Source organism: Emiliania huxleyi (genome assembly GCF_000372725.1).
Source record: "Emiliania huxleyi CCMP1516 unplaced genomic scaffold EMIHUscaffold_11, whole genome shotgun sequence".
Classification (NCBI taxonomy): domain Eukaryota; phylum Haptophyta; order Isochrysidales; family Noelaerhabdaceae; genus Emiliania; species Emiliania huxleyi.
Window position 1 is genome coordinate 429,881 of NW_005201792.1, and position 14,611 is coordinate 444,491.

The 14,611-nt window shown below is 65.5% G+C and overlaps 6 protein-coding genes across 6 annotated transcripts; 3 read left to right on the forward strand and 3 right to left on the reverse strand.

Annotated features, from left to right (window-relative positions):
- Positions 1-1,845: 1,845 nt before the first annotated feature.
- On the forward strand, positions 1,846-3,148 carry EMIHUDRAFT_462154 (hypothetical protein; the record flags this gene model as incomplete). Its single annotated transcript, XM_005791887.1, has 3 exons — positions 1,846-2,151; positions 2,358-2,486; positions 2,613-3,148. The coding sequence occupies 3 exons, from the start codon at positions 1,846-1,848 to the stop codon at positions 2,955-2,957; spliced, it is 780 nt and encodes a 259-aa protein (XP_005791944.1). The 3' UTR covers positions 2,958-3,148.
- A 3,163-nt stretch (positions 3,149-6,311) lies between these two features.
- Positions 6,312-6,871, forward strand: EMIHUDRAFT_45814 (methionine sulfoxide reductase; the record flags this gene model as incomplete). The annotated part of the gene is made up of 2 exons (XM_005791888.1): positions 6,312-6,443; positions 6,488-6,871. Coding segments are annotated over 2 exons (516 nt in total), but the record flags the coding sequence as incomplete, so codon positions are not given.
- Positions 6,872-7,054: 183 nt separating this feature from the next.
- On the reverse strand, positions 7,055-8,525 carry EMIHUDRAFT_420765 (hypothetical protein). The gene is made up of 3 exons (XM_005791889.1): positions 7,818-8,525; positions 7,615-7,747; positions 7,055-7,538 (listed from the first exon to the last, which is right to left on the reverse strand). Exons 1-3 carry the CDS (start codon positions 8,507-8,509, stop codon positions 7,257-7,259), a joined length of 1,107 nt encoding a protein of 368 aa, XP_005791946.1. The 5' UTR covers positions 8,510-8,525; the 3' UTR covers positions 7,055-7,256.
- A 2,206-nt stretch (positions 8,526-10,731) lies between these two features.
- On the forward strand, positions 10,732-12,439 carry EMIHUDRAFT_97724 (hypothetical protein; the record flags this gene model as incomplete). Its single annotated transcript, XM_005791890.1, has 3 exons — positions 10,732-11,616; positions 11,678-11,717; positions 12,012-12,439. The coding sequence occupies 3 exons, from the start codon at positions 10,732-10,734 to the stop codon at positions 12,437-12,439; spliced, it is 1,353 nt and encodes a 450-aa protein (XP_005791947.1).
- A 619-nt stretch (positions 12,440-13,058) lies between these two features.
- On the reverse strand, positions 13,059-13,462 carry EMIHUDRAFT_47895 (hypothetical protein; the record flags this gene model as incomplete). The annotated part of the gene is made up of 2 exons (XM_005791891.1): positions 13,059-13,325; positions 13,400-13,462. Coding segments are annotated over 2 exons (330 nt in total), but the record flags the coding sequence as incomplete, so codon positions are not given.
- A 373-nt stretch (positions 13,463-13,835) lies between these two features.
- On the reverse strand, positions 13,836-14,608 carry EMIHUDRAFT_200008 (hypothetical protein; the record flags this gene model as incomplete). Its single annotated transcript, XM_005791892.1, has 2 exons — positions 13,836-14,222; positions 14,300-14,608. The coding sequence occupies 2 exons, from the start codon at positions 14,606-14,608 to the stop codon at positions 13,836-13,838; spliced, it is 696 nt and encodes a 231-aa protein (XP_005791949.1).
- Positions 14,609-14,611: the final 3 nt, after the last annotated feature.

Consider the following 14,611-nt stretch of genomic DNA (forward strand, 5'->3'; position numbering starts at 1 on the left):
TCGGCACCGGGCACACCGACTCGCGGTATCCAAAATGCGCCTGCGGGCGGACCCTCACAGCTCACAGCTTACATACCCGGAGGTGGACTGCTGACAGGTTGCGATGAGGACGCCCCGCGGTCCCCAAGACGCGCCGGGATTCCGATGCGTGGTTTCGATCGTTTTCGGGTGAGTTCGACAGAGAGAGACTTTCCGCTTAAGCAAGAGCACGACTGGGTGAGGGGAGACACAGTGGCAGTGAACACTAAACTAAAAAACTCTCAACTCAACACGCCAGCAACCGCCCTCCGCTCATCGGCGCTCGACAGTTGTGCGCAGAGCTGCTCGAACTGGCCCTGGCCAAGCTGTGCCGCAACCGACCGCACAAAAGAACCTCGAAAGAGCTACCCAATGGGTCCTCGGAGAGGGTACCCTGGGACCTGGGTGGGCGGGGCCTCTACTCGCCAGCGTGCCCGGCTGGCCAAGACGGACAGGAAAAGAATAGGCGCCGCTTCAGGAGCTGGCGGAAAGGGGGAGCGAGCCGAGTACGATAGTGAGGCTGCGGATGCGGGCGAGATTCGTCGACCAGGGAGAGCCAGCCCGACCCGACCCCCCGGGGAGGCGCGACAAGAGGGTCATAAGCCGTCACACTCGCCCGGGGTGACCTCGGCCGGGCCGTCGACGCCCTCGGAATCGGGGGAGCCGGGAGAAACTGGCGAAGACGAAGGGCGGCAGCGGAGAAAGCGACACCAATAACGAGGGACAACGATCGCACCACGTCGCACCGGCCGTCGTATGACGCTCGGCAAGCGAGCAAGAGAACGAATCGGGGTGAACCAGAGCCCCAGGAGGACGGACGATGGAGCTCCGGGACCGGGGACTGAGCAAGTGTGGGTGTTTGGCGTCGTGTACAGTGTAATGTCCATTAGCTCCGAGTAGAGGGGGCGTCCTGCAGTTAAGGGGAAACCCGGTACGCGGGTCCAACCCTCGGAGAACCGTGTTTACTTTACGGCCCTTTCCCTGCGAACGCGCACCCCCCCAGGGCTAGGGCTCTCTAGCCCGTAACCCGATGCCAATCATCTGGCCCGCTGGGTGTGCTTCTTAGCCCCCCGGGCCCTGGACGTGCGGTTACTGACTGCACTCCAAGTACTCCCCAAGAGTGCTTCTCAGCGTGCACTAACCCCAACACCTTCGGAGTACAAACTGTCAACGTCCACTTCATTGCACGGGAAGCGGCACAAACGGGGCACAAACGCAAGGCTACAAACACGGGGAGGCACGTACTCGCTGAGTAGTGACGCAGGGGAGTCTAGGCGACGGTGGCGCGTCCTCCGCCGCCGCGAGCTTCACTTCACTTTTAGCAGGAAAGTGGTATGTAATAGGGAAAAAGGCGCGAGGAGGGCTGAACAAGCTCCTCTTGTAGCTCGATCGCCCCCCCCCCCTCTCGCCACCGACGTCAAAAAACAAAAGTCACAGACTGCACTCCAAGTGCACAGTGAGATGATGGATAGGGGGACGACACTGCTTCGGCGGGCGGCCGCGACCCTGTACCGTGTTTGTTATGACCCACCCCAATGAATGAACACACCAGAGAGGGAGGGCGAGAGGGGTCCCGTACTCGAAAAAAGAAAGAAAGAAAAGAGGCAGCCAAGGGAGGGATGGGAGGAGATGACTGCTCTATTTATTTATGGGATGGGAGGACGGCACGCCGCCACCACACAGGGATTTTAAGCAGAGGAGTGTGGTGCTAGCCGTCGCCCACCCTAACCCTTGGGCGTCTGCCTCCCCACGCACTTGGAGCACTTGGAGTGCAGTTGGCAGCCTCACATCCAGCCAAGGCAGACTTTTTATCGGGCCCGGCGAGGTATGTCGATCAGGGTGGAGGACTTTGCTCAGGCGTCCTCGTCTGATCTAGCCGCCATCGTCACCTTCCCGCCGACCGGGTCGGTTGCGCCTGCTCTCGCGACGTTCAGCGTCCCGTCCGACCAGGGGCGGGACGCCGCGGCGCAGGCGCTCGTGTCGGTCTCTGAGCCTCCAGCCAGTCCAGCCGCGCTCGTCGCGGCCGAGGGCAAGGCGCGCGCACCCAAACGGGTGCGCACCGACGCCGACAAGAGGCACAAGTGCCAGCACTGCAACTCGACGTTTGCGTGGCCGTCGGAGCTCGCGCGGCACGTGCGGACGCACACGGGCGAGAAGCCCTTCAAGTGCGACCAGGCGTGGGCTCACTGCGAAACGCCCGCCCCCTTGCCACCTCTGCCTTCCGTGTCGTCTCTCTCTGCGGCCCAGCTGCCTCTCGCCCCCCCTCGCCACGGCCTCACTCGCGACTGCTGCCGCCGCCACCGCCCTCACCGCCGCACCGCCGCCGCCCTCGCGCCCAGTGCTCGTTTGCGTGCGCGGACCCGAGCTACCTCGCGGTGCACAAGCGACGCCACCAGGGCGAGCCGTACAAGTGCGACGTGTGCAGCTATGCGACCGCAGACGCCAGCAACCTCACCCGTCACAAGCGGGTGCGTCCCTCCCTCCGACACACAGAGCCTACTCCGACCACTCCGAAGCTCCACGCGCGGGCCATCGCGCCGCGACCCGATGCCCTCTGCTGCCGCACGTCCCCTGCCGCACCTCCCCTGCCGCAGGTACACTCGGGCGTCAAGCCGTACAAGTGCGACGTGTGCGACGCCGCCTTCAAGCAGCCCGCCCACCTCAACTCGCACAAGCGGATCCACACGGGCGAGAAGCCCTTCAAGTGCGACCAGTGCGGCTACGCCACCGCCTACCGCGGCGAGCTCACGCGACACATGAAGACGCGACATGGGCCCGCCAGCCCCGCGCAGCAGCAGCAGCAGCAGCAGCAGCAGCAGCAACTGGCCACCGCCGCCGCGGTGGCCGTCGCCGCGGTGAGCGCCGGCCAGCCGGCCGCACTGGCGACCGCCACGCCCGCCATGGAGGCCATGGAGATCGCGGCTGCGCCCCCGAGCTGATTCTTGCTGTGACACGCCCGACCGGCGGAGTCCCTCTTGCTGTGACACGCCCGACCGGCTCCACCGCGGACCGCGCTGCTCTCTCTCCCTCGAACACACGGGCACACACACACACATACACGGTGCTCGGGCCCAAGGCCTGAGCCGCCGAGCCGCGCACTTTCATTTTGTTTTATTTCTTTTTCATCGGTAAAAGCTGGAAAAAGAAAGAGAGAAGAAGAGGATTTGTGGGTTGTTGCACGAGTATATGGGACACGATGTCTCAAATATGAGAGGTTTTGACTCCTACCGGCTCCTGACGCTATCCCTGGCAGCTCTAATGACCAGGATCAGTAGTGCTATGATAGAGGGTGCCCATACTAGCGCAGGAGCTGCCACACTCGCCCGGACCGGCTCCCTCTGGGGCCGGTTCCGCAGCCCGTGAGAGCCGCGACAGCGGGGCCGTGCCGCGGGTGCCTACTGCCGAGTGCCACAAACACTGCGCCGTCCCGCCATCACCTACAGGCTGTCTTGTGTGATGGTTGGGATGTCCAAACGCCACCATCTTGGCTCTTGCGACCTCAAACCCGCGAGCTGTATGGGTGGTCCTGACGTCGACAGACGCCCGATGACCACGGTGAAGCTGAGCCGTAACGAGTCGACAAGTCTCGTCTGAGCCCGTGGCGGTCGCCGGCTGAGTCGCTGTGCACGGGCCGGTACCTCAGGCGTCACCTCCGCAGCCTCAGGTCTCACACTCCATCACCGCCGCCGGGACGCCGTCGGTGGCACGCTCGGCGGCGACTTTGTTGCAGCCCCACAGCGAGCGCGGCGTCGAGCCCATTCGGTCTGGTCGGTTCGCGGCACTCCCTGGGTGCCAGGGAGTGCCGCCGACACGCGAGCGGTGCTTCCTGGCAGCGCGCGCCAGCTGTGGGGCTGCAACAAACTCGAGACACGCTTTTTGGGACATTTTCGACGCTTTTGTCCCGTAGCTCTTTGTGTTGCGATGCTTCCTGGCGAGAGAGTGCTGGGCTTTCCGGCCCACACTCGGCTCTTGAGGCATTTATCGGCATCTTAATATGCCGTAGGGACACACAGCAAGGAGTAGTGTCTACGCGCGCACACGCCCGAGTGCCAATTTGGCTACGGGTTAGGGTTGCGTTGTCCTAACGCCTCCGTCCGTCCTGGACGGGCGTTGGCGTGTGCATATCCCACCGCTAGCTAGCGACACTACTGCTAATGCTGGCCTCGTCCCCTCAAGTCGAGCAGCTTGGCCTTGCCATACGGTTCGACTGCTCAGACATTGGAGGAGATAAGGGGATGGTGGTGGGTAGAAGAATGCGGAACGAGCAGCCAAAAGCAGTCGCGCGAGTCAGAGTCGGGCACGAGACGTCGAGCATTGAAACCATCCGTAAAGGTTTCGTGCGACCGTCCCCAGTACAGGATTCCCCTGTACAGGGTGTGAACATCGTGCACTCGATGGTTTTCCCCGGCCCATGCCGGGTACTCTCCAGTCGAATCTGACGTTTGGCTACACTAGTAGAGCCGTGGGCTCATTTCACATATACTCGTGCAACAACCCTTGTGTCGTTTTTATTTATTTGTCCACATGTGCATGCGATGTGCATGCGCATGCACAATTGTGCTTGTGCATGCGCATGCACATGTGCATGTGCATGCACATGCACATGTGCATGTGCATGTAAAGAAAGAAAGAAAACAGACAACCCAAGGGAGGGATGGGAGGACGGCACGCCGCCACCACACAGGGATTTTAAGGAGAGGTGTGTGGTGCGCTATCCGTCGCCCACCCTAGGGAGTCTGCCTCTTCCTATCTCTCTTCGCAGTCTCTCGCCGATTCTCGCTGCAACCTTCATGCCACCTCGCGGCTGTCCCACTCTCGTCGTTCTCTCCCTTGTCACTTCCTCCTCTGTCGCGTCGTTCTCTTCTGCCTCATCCTGCGACGCCGCCGCCTGCCTGTCCCTTGTTCTCGCGGCTTCTTTCGCCTCTCGGCGCAACTCCGTCCTCCTTGCGGCGTATCCTGGCCCCTCGAGTCTATCGAGCTCCCCTCGCGCAAGGACCACATTTCTGACTCCCACTCCGATCATTTGCCTCCAAGTCATGTTGTTGCTCAGGTCCACTCTCTCTTCGAACACTCGTGCCTCTACGGATGATGCCGGCGCTGGGGTCCCCTTCGGATGCATCGTGACATCTGACAACTGGATTTCCACTGGTTCGTCCTCCTCTGAGTCATCTTCCCCGTCCTCCTTCCGCTCGGCTCTTCGCTCGGTACGTTCGGTGTGGCTCACCCTCCATGCCGTGAACAGGCGCTTTATCCACCCTATATTCTTCTCTCGTTCCTCTGCCCGTGCCTTGGTCTTGTCGTTGTTTCGCACCCATGTCTGTATGGCAATCGAGGCTGCCTTCCCCACTACCTGTAGTTCACTCGTCACCTCTCCCGCGAGCTCCCTTCTCTTTCTTTCGGGTATGGAGTCCGTGAGTGCGGGTAGCGTGCAGGCAATCACGGGCGCTATTTTGTCGTACTCCTCTTCGGCAAGCGCCCCAAATCTAGACCCTTTCGCCTTTAAGGAGGCTGCCCTCGCTCGTCTCAGGAATGTGGCGGTGTCTTTTGAGTCCGGCGCCTCCCGTTGAACTCTTGCTGTCGCCCACATGCGCATGTGCATGTGCATGTGGCCCTGCGTGTGTTTCTTTCCCCCCTGAAGTGCCTGGCTCGCGCGACACCCAGCTAGCTGGGATCGCCTGCTGTGCATGCTCGCCTTTGCCTTCTCGTCCTGCTTCGCGCTGCGCGGCCTGGCTGTCGACCGAGTCGGACCACTGCCACGCGCACGGCGCCTCTCTGTCGCGCCGCGCCTACGCGTCGCTCACCGCCGGGGCGGGCGCCTGGCGGCGCCGCTGATGGCTACGGCGGCGAGAGGCGACGTGGTGAGCGTCGAGTACTCTCTCAAACCTGACCCAGCTTCGCGATCTGTCCAGTTTGGCGACGCCATGCTTGGGTCGCTGCCCTTCGACATCGGCGCGGCGCGCTTCGTGCTGGGTGGCGGCGGTTACATCGACGGCCTCCACGATGCCGTCGAGGGGCTCGACGTTGGAGGCTCCGTATCCGGCGTGTCGATCGATGCGGGCTTCGGTGATTACAACGAGGCGGGCAAGGTGACGGCGCCAGTGGACATGGCGCCGCCGGGGCTGACGACTGGGATGGCGGTGCAGCTCACAACGCCCAAGGGGCCGGTGCAGGCGACGGTGACCGCGATGGATGACGAGACTGTGACACTGGACACAAACCACCCTCTCGCTGGATGCCGGCTGCTGCTCGACGCGTCTCTCGTCGCGGCGCAGCCTGCCTCCGCCTTCGCCACCGCCACCTTCGCCGGCGGCTGCTTCTGGGGCCTCGAGCTCGCCTACCAGCGCGAGCCTGGCGTGCTCAGCACTGCTGTCGGCTACACGCAGGCACGCCTCACCCTGCTATCTCGGCGGTACCGTGGGGCACGAGTGACCCTTGCCCGAACCTTCTCCCGCAGGGCTCCTCGTCCGAGCCGACCTACGAGGAGGTGTGCAGCGGCAGCACGGGGCACACCGAGGCGGTGCAGGTCGTCTTCGACCCAGACGAGGTGACGTACCGCCGCCTGTGCGAGCTGCTCGTCGAGCGGCTCGGCGACAGCCTCTACCTGCTCAACCAAGTGGGCAACGACCGCGGCACGCAGTACCGGCACGGCATCTATCCGCACGGCGAGGAGCAGGAGGCGGTCGCGCGCGAGGTGCTCACGGCCGTGGGCGAGCACGAGACGCTCGGCGCGGTGCAAACGGAGGTGCAGCCGGCGGAGCGCTTCTGGGCGGCCGAGGATTATCACCAGCAGTATTTGCAAAAGGGCGGGCAGAGCGCGAAGAAGCGCGCCGAGGAGACGATCCGCTGCTACGGCTGACGAGGTGTGTGGTGTGTGGGATCTGGGAAAGTGAGTCTCGCGCTGCGGCCTGCGGGCCACGCGCCAGCCGCCCGCCCCCCCGCCCCACGCAGAGTCCGGTCCAGAGGACCCCAGGAGAGAGAGTCGTTCGCGAGGACCAGTTCCTGTGGAAGGGGAAGAAACAACGTGTTCACGCGGCTCGCACATAAGTACATAGCTAGCATTATATCCATATCCAAAAAACAAACGCGACGAGCCCTGCGCCAACGGCGCCAGCCGCCACAGCCACACAGGCACGTGTGCGAAATCACTGGGCCGAGGACATGCTCATGGTCCCCCGCATGCCTGTGTCTGGACCCACCGCCGCCCCCCAGCGTCCATCGCCGCGCCTCGAGAGGACGTGTCAGCCATTCGCCGCGTCCGCGAGAAGCGAGAGGGGGTCGCGTCCGAAGAAGGCGTCCTCGGTGTAGAAAGTGACGCCCGCCGCCGCGGCGAGCCGCCTGTCGTCGTCTCCGTGGTCAGTCTCGCGGCCGGCGGCGTCGCCCACGAAGAAGCTCTCTGGGGCCGCCCTCGCGCCCAGCAGCTCCTCCGCCACGTGCCACATGCCCGCGTTGCCGGCGGCGGTCACGGGCTGCTTGTGCAGCGTGTGGCCGCGGCTCGAAGTGCCAGTCCTCTTGTCTGTCGCCTACTCGGCGCCAGCCGACAGGTCTTGATGTCTCCTCCACCGGCCTGGCGGTGGCTGCCTCGGGCAGAAGCCGCGCCACGAGCACGAGCACGGGCACGCCCACGTCCGCCGCCCAGCCCGCCAGCCGCTCAAGCTTCGGCGTGATCTGCGCCCGCAGCGGGTCGGCGTTCTTGAGGTGCGCGACGCTCTCGTTTGTCAGCACGAGGAGCCTATCGGACGCGCCCGAGAAGGATCAGCGAAGGCTCCGTCGAGACGCGCTCGCCGGCCAGCACGAGGCGCCGGTAGCCGCGCGCGTGCAGCGCGCGCAGCATCGCGGGCGACGAGCCGAAGCGGTGGTTCCAAAAGCTGCTCCTCCACTTGTCCTTGCCTCCTGCCGCCTTTCGCTCGGAGAGCGTGTCGTCAAAGTCGAACCCCGCCAGCTTGCAGACGGGCGCTGACGAAGTGGTGGCGCCGTTGAAGTGGCCGATGAGCAAGCTGTTGTCTCCGACAAACGGGCGGAGGAGAGGGATCCGCACCGGCTCCACCGGCCTGTCCTTCTTTGGGACGCGCAGGAAGACGGCCGGATTGGCGTACCGCGACGGGATGGTGATGTCGGCGGAGGGACCGCCAGACCCGCTCGACGCCGCGGACGCCGGCTCCGCCCTCGCCCCGTCTCCTGCGTTGGACTCTTCACTCGCAGCCGGTGCCGGAGCCGAAGCGGCGGCGGCAGGAGCGGGCACGGCAGCAGGACGCTGCTGGCTCTGCTGGCTGTTTGCGGCCGCGAGGAGCGGGTGCTCTGCCGGGTGGTCCTCCGACTCAAAGTGGGCGGGGTTGCGGCGGTAGCAGTTGATGCCAAACGGGCACGCCGGCCGGCCAGGGGCCCGGCTGTACGTCGGTACCGGCGGCTGCCGCCGGCTGGTCGGCGGCCCTGGCTCGTCGTCGCTGTTCAAGCTGATGACGTCGGCCGGTCGTTTGGCGGCCGACGTACACATGACTGTCGCTGGCTGCCGAGCGCTCACTCCCAGCTGGCGAGGCACTCCCACGCCTCGCGGGTCCCCCCTTGCCCGGGGGGGCGAGGGAACCCGAGATGCTGGGGCGAGCCTCGGCGAGACTGCGTCAGCTGTTCCCACAGCAGGCTGGAAGTACCTCGCCAGCGCCCACGCGGATTCTTCCTCACCTCCCATCTTTTAGGCTGCACGAGGTTTTCCTCTCGCACCCCGTCTGTTTTCCTTTCCTTTTTTCTCTCTACAGCACCGCTTTTCCTCTCTATTTTCCCGGGAAAACTCCGTGGAAATCGTCAAATTTTGGGCTCTGAGCCGAGTCTGAGCACAGTCTGAGGCTGAGATTTTAGAAAACCAACAAGAAATCTCATCTTCTTGAGGCTGTGGTTTTGCCAAAATCAGCCAAATTTTATTTAGGCCAAATCGTCAAAATGCCGGGAATTTTGCGGAGAACCCGTGTAGACCTGGAAATTACCCTGCGACCGCCTGGGTATTTTGTCGATTCCTCAATTTTGCCTCAGATTTTGCCCCAGACCAGCTCTCAGACTCAGGGAAACTCGCGAGTTTCCAGAATGGAGCACCAAACACCCTCTGTTCCCTGGAAATTTCCGGAAACGCAAAGTGCTGGGGACCCTCTGTTTTCCTTTTTGTTTGCCGGAAAACCTCGTATAGGCCAACCCATCTTCCGCAAGAGTCCAAACCCTGCTGGGTTCCGGCTCCTACCGAGATACCCTTTAAACCCTGGTGTTCCCACCCGTTAAACCCTGTGCAATAGGTAGGTAGGTCCGGTTTTGACCGCGGCCCCAGGACCAAAGTGCAAAGAGTCAAGAGAGGAGACGAGTGCGAAACCGCTTCGCTCGCGCGGGAGACGGGCGCGTTTAGCCGCGAACGGGGCCATGCCAGACGAGTCGCCTGCTGTTGGGACGCCAGCCGAGACGGGTGCGGCGGGCGCTGGCAGCCTATTTATGTACGTAAAAGAGAGTTCAGAGGTGTGATGCGCGCCAGCACCGGGGCAACAACGCGGGACCGTTTCCGGGCCGTCTCGAGCAACCTCAAATTTTGATGATTTCATGACCTCGCCACTTTGCGGCTCTTTGACATCCACCTCGCGGCCCGCTGCGCGGCTCCTCGAGAGGAGTCGTCTGCGAGGCGGCGGCGAGCGCAGGCGGCGCAGGCGGCGCAGGCGGCGGCGGCGCGGCGGCGCGGCGGCGGATCGCGGCGCTGACAACGGCAGCAATCTGCGGCAGGCTGCTGCTTGCTGCTGCAGCAGCAGCAGCAGCTGCTGCTGCTCCGCTGCTGCTGATTGTGGACACGATTCCCCCGATCACCCCGCCCGCCCACTCCGCCCGCCCGCCCGCCGCTCCCCGCTTGCCCGCCCGCCCGCCCGCCCGCCCGCCCGCCCGCCCGACCACCCATTCCCATCACCATCTCACATACCTTCATATAGGCGCTCGAGACCTCCTCTCGCTGCCTACTCGCTGCCTCGAGGGAGGAGAGGGGAAGACGTAGGGCTGAGCCAGCCTCGCCTTTCCTGATGCCCCTCCCCGATAGGCAAGTATTAGCCACATGAAACCGAGACCCCTCCCCACCACCCCAATCCCCCCACCCCCTTGCTCCCCTCCCCCCCTCGGGAGGGCCGAACTGAGGCGCCCGTGGGGACCCCGCAATTCCCTTCCCCCCTCGGAGGGGGCCGGACGAGGCGTACCCCGAGGGCCCCACTCTTTCCTTCGCATAGCGGCCACTCTTCGGATCGCTGGTCGAGCGACCCGGGGGATGCCCCGCGCGCCTGACCCAGGCGCGAAAACGAATCTGCGAGGCGCGGCCGCTTCTGCGGCCCGATGAGGAGGAGTGGGGCGGACTATACGGGGATCGGCTTCTTACACAGCCCTTCCCTGCAGCGAGCCCCCTCTAACCCACCCGCGCTAGGTCTCGGGGGACGCAGGGGTCAGCTCCGCGCGACCTCGGGAACTAACTAGCCGGGGCAGTCGGAGAAGGGGCAACTCCGTGCACTGACGGTCGGCCGCCAGAAAACACGCCTGCGTGGATCGCGTCACACCAATCCTCACTACTCGAGTACCAAATCGCCCACGTTTTCGCCGCGCTGGGAATAAAAAACTGTCCACGCCGCGCGCCCCGCTCTGTCCGACAGGTACAGGTGGTGGACAGGCCGACAGGTGGACAGGCCGCCGCGCGCCTTTTGCTCTGACTGAGGGATGGACGGCCCGGCGCTGCTCCCGGTTCGCGGCGTTACTGGCGCTGTGCGCCGGCTCGACGCCGGCAGCGCTTCGGCCTACCTTCGCCTCAGCACGGGTGCGGGATTGGCTGGGATGAGTGCTGAAGCCGCGAGCGTCGAGGCGGCCGTGCGCGGGATTGGCTGGGACGAGCGGGCCCTCACCTGGCTGGACGCAAAGTGGACCGACCTGGCCGACTGCGGCTGCGGCTTCGACACCCCCGACGCCTATTTGGACTCCGAGTCCAAGCAGGCACTGCCTCCGTGGGTGTGGCTGCCGACTCACGGCGGAGGCGCGGCGGAGGCGCGGGAGGGGGCGGCGCTCGACGTGAGCTGTCGGCTGGCGAGCCCTGAGGCTGAGCCCCCCGCGGCTCTCGCGGCGGCGCTCCTTGAGCGGCTGCGGGCGGCGATCGCTCTGGCAGCGGAGGGCGGTGCGGCGGGCCGCGTGCAGAGCATCGAGGTCCTCCTCGTGTCGCGCTGCCCGAGGCTGCCGATGCTTCGCCTGCCGCGTGGCCTTGCAGACCTCACGGTGGCGGCGGGCGGCGGCGGGCCGGCCGCGGAGCTGTCGACGCTCGAGCGTGCCGGCCTCGTGGTGCTCCCCTCGGCGGTCTCTCCGGCCGACGTGGCCGCGCTGCGAGAGCTGTCTCGGCGGAGGGTGGAGGCGCTCGAGGCGAGGATGGTGCGGGAGGGGCACGAGCAGGGGCTCGAGGGTGGCGACTACTCGTACGCGGAGGTGTGCTCGCGCGGGAAGGGCAGGTGGGACATGCTGCTGCACGCGCCGCCCTCGGACGCCTGCGACGTGCCGGAGCTCAACTTCGCCGGGCAGGCGGCGGGCGCGGAGCCGTCGGACGAGGCGCTGTCCGGGCGGGTGGCTCGACCCCCCCTCCCTCTGAACCTTCCGCGAACCTTCTCTCGGACCCTTCCCGTAGGCTCTGCTCCGGCGGGTGGCCAAAGGGGCACGGTGGAGGGGTGCGGTCGAAGCGGCCCTCGGCGACGACTTCGAGTGGCAGGTCTCGCCCCCTCGAGCCCTCTCGAGCCCCCTCGAGCCCTCTCGAGCCCTCTCGGGCCCTCTCGGGTCCTCTCGAGCCCTCTCGGGTCCTCTCGAGCCCTCTCGGGTCCTCTCGAGCCCCCTCGGGCCCTCTCGGGTCCTCTCGAGCCCTCTCGGGTCCTCTCGGGTCGTCTCAGGCGATCTCGGGTCGTCTCAGGTCTCGCTCATCGTCTCGCGGCGCGGCAGCCCCGCCGGCCACTGGCACTCGGACGGAGGCCACTCGCGCTACACGTACGGCGCCGACGGCGAGGCGGTGCCGCTCGCATACGCCCTGTGCGCTTTCGTGCCGCTCGTGCCGCTCTCCGCGCCGAGGCATGTCGGCGGCGGCGAGGGCGGCGGCGGCGAGGGCATAGCCGGGAGGGCGGTGGCGCACGGGCTGGGATGCACCGCCTTCTGGCCCGGCTCCCACCGACAGCCCGCCTGCCTCAATTTGGGCGCCGCGGCGAGCACGCGGCTGCGCGCGGTGGTATCGGGCGCGCCGCTGGCCGCCGGCGATGCCCTCCTGTACGACTACCGCACCGTGCACTGCGGCTCGCCAAACCAGCAGGGCGAGCGCCCGATCCTCCAATTCACCTTCTGTCGAAAGGGTTACCGCGACCGCCACCGCAACTATGGATACGAGCAGCTGTTTTACGACGACTGACACTCTTTTCGTTTTCGCGCGCGGAAGCCGGAAGCTGGGCTCTCTCTCTGTCTCTCGGCTCTCGCTGACCCTCGGCGAGACTACGATGTACGCACCCAAGTCCCGACCTGTCCAGAAAGTTGAGCGCGCGACTTTGCGCGTGGGGACCGTCGCGTGGCGACTGGCGACTCTGCTTGTCCCGGTGGTTGTGTGGCTTGTGCTACACCCTACACTAACGTGTTACCACCGTACACCTCTATGTGCTCTATCGACCGACGTGGTACTTTGTGTTTGTCTCGCTCGACGTCCCATGGGCGTGGAGAGTCTTTGGAGACCCCTCTCACAGGAGTACACAGAGTCATACACAATTTTCATCGTGAGCGGCAGGGTCACGGCTCCAAGTGACAGCGCGGCTGCGCGGGTAAGATTGACCTGGGATTGACATTCATTCTCTCGACATATCGCGGAGAGAGAGAGAGAGAGAGAGAGAGAGAGAGAGAGAGAGAGAGAGAGGGAGAGAGGGGTGGTCGAAGAGGACGGCTTAGGATTGCGCCGGCGCTGGCGCCGACTCCTGCGGTCGGCGGCGGGGTGTAAAGGACGCACGTGTAGAGGGATGGGTGGTGGGCCGCGCCTCCGGAGGCAGAAACGCCGCGAGCTCGTCCCACAGCTTTTGGCGGGCTTCCCCTTCCAGCGCGCCCGCGAGCTTGGCACAGTACTCATGCCCGTCGCCCGCAAACCACAGCCTCTCGACGTGCGTGTCGCCCTCGGGAAGCGGCATCGCGTGCTTGTCTGCGACCCAGATCGGCGGACCACTGCCGATGCGGCGCTTGAGGTCGGCGGCGCAGTCGGCCTTTCGAACGGCCTCGACATAGTCTCGGAATTGGGTGCGCAGCAGTGAGCGGACCACCTAGCGGGCCGACGAGCACAGGGTGGACACCGCGCGCGCACGCACGCGATGCATGTGTGCAGCAAAGCTCGCACGTCGCTCGAGAAGTGGCATGGGTGCCACGTCTCGCTCGGAGCCGTGCGGAACTCGACGTAGTTTGCGTCCTCCTCGGTAATGTCCTGGGCACGGAGGCTGGTCAGTGGCCAGCACACACCACGGAAAGGGTGGGCGCAAAGACGACGCTCGCACACCTCCATAGAGCAGAGGCACTCCATGCCAGGCGCAGGCTTGCCGTGCGCGAAACCCGACGAGTCGAGGCGCTCAGGCTCATGAGCGTCGCCGACCTGCAGATCTCGCACGGCCTTGGCAAGGTCCGGGTCAGACATATCAGAAGGAGGAGAGCCGTTCGGCTTCGCTTGTTGTTGCGCGCCCACGGGCTAGCCGTCACTTCGCCCAGAAGTGAGAAACGCTGCGGAAAGAGGCCGCGCACGAGACCGGCGCGCACGGGCACCAAAACAGAACCGCAAAATGCTACAACATGACACCAGGGTCGTGAGCCAGGCGTTCGCACTCCAATCGCTCCGATGCTTCGCCGCCACGGCAGCCTGGCCGGCGCGCGCCGCCGCTTCTCCTGGCCATCGCCTTGCGCTCGCGCGTCAGCAGCGCGCGGCGCAAGGCGGTGGGCGGCGCGCGGCTGAGCTCTTCCTCGAAGCGCAGCTGCTCCAGCGCGGCCTCCTCGGGCGGGAGCAGGAAGGCGGCCGGCCTGAGCCACAGGTGCGCCGCGCCGTACGGCAGCAGGAGCAGGCGCGCGGTCTCGCGCCGCGACGGCGGCAGCTTATGCTCCGCCATCGCCCGGCGCAGCCAGCCGATCGGCTTGCCAGACTTGTCGAGGCGCGTGAGCAGCGCCTGTGCCGGCACCTGAGGAGGCGACGCCGGGGCTCACAATGGGTAGTCTCGCCAGACCGAGAGCCCAGAGGCGCCGAGGATACCTGCACGTGGTTGGTGAGCCGCCAGTGCCCCAAAAGATGCGTCCACTTGCGGAAGGTGGTGCGGCAGGCAGGGCACATGTAGCCAGGCATCTCCTGCCGCACACGCACCCACACGTCTGGCCGCGAGCGGTCGCCTCCCTGCCGGCCAAACTGCCACGAATCAACCTCTCCCGGGTCGATGAGGCGTGCGGCGCCCACCTCGGACGCGGGTCGCCCCCACGGGTCGGGCCAGTACAGCGAGGAGGCCGCGCGACGCCCGCCAATGACCACAGCCCGCCGCGGCAGCAGCCGCGACGCCGAGCGAGCGGCCAGCATGTC

Excerpts from the sequence above, each read along its gene's own strand:
- EMIHUDRAFT_420765 (XM_005791889.1), bottom strand. The coding sequence starts at position 8,509 with ATGTGTACGTCGGCCGCCAAACGACCGGCCGACGTCATCAGCTTGAAC. Across the intron at positions 7,748-7,817 it reads CTGCACGCGCGCGGCTACCG|GCTCCTCGTGCTGACAAACG; the intron begins GCGCCTCGTGCT and ends CGCGTCCGATAG. Across the intron at positions 7,539-7,614 it reads TGCCCGTGCTCGTGCTCGTG|GCGACAGACAAGAGGACTGG; the intron begins GCGCGGCTTCTG and ends GGCGCCGAGTAG.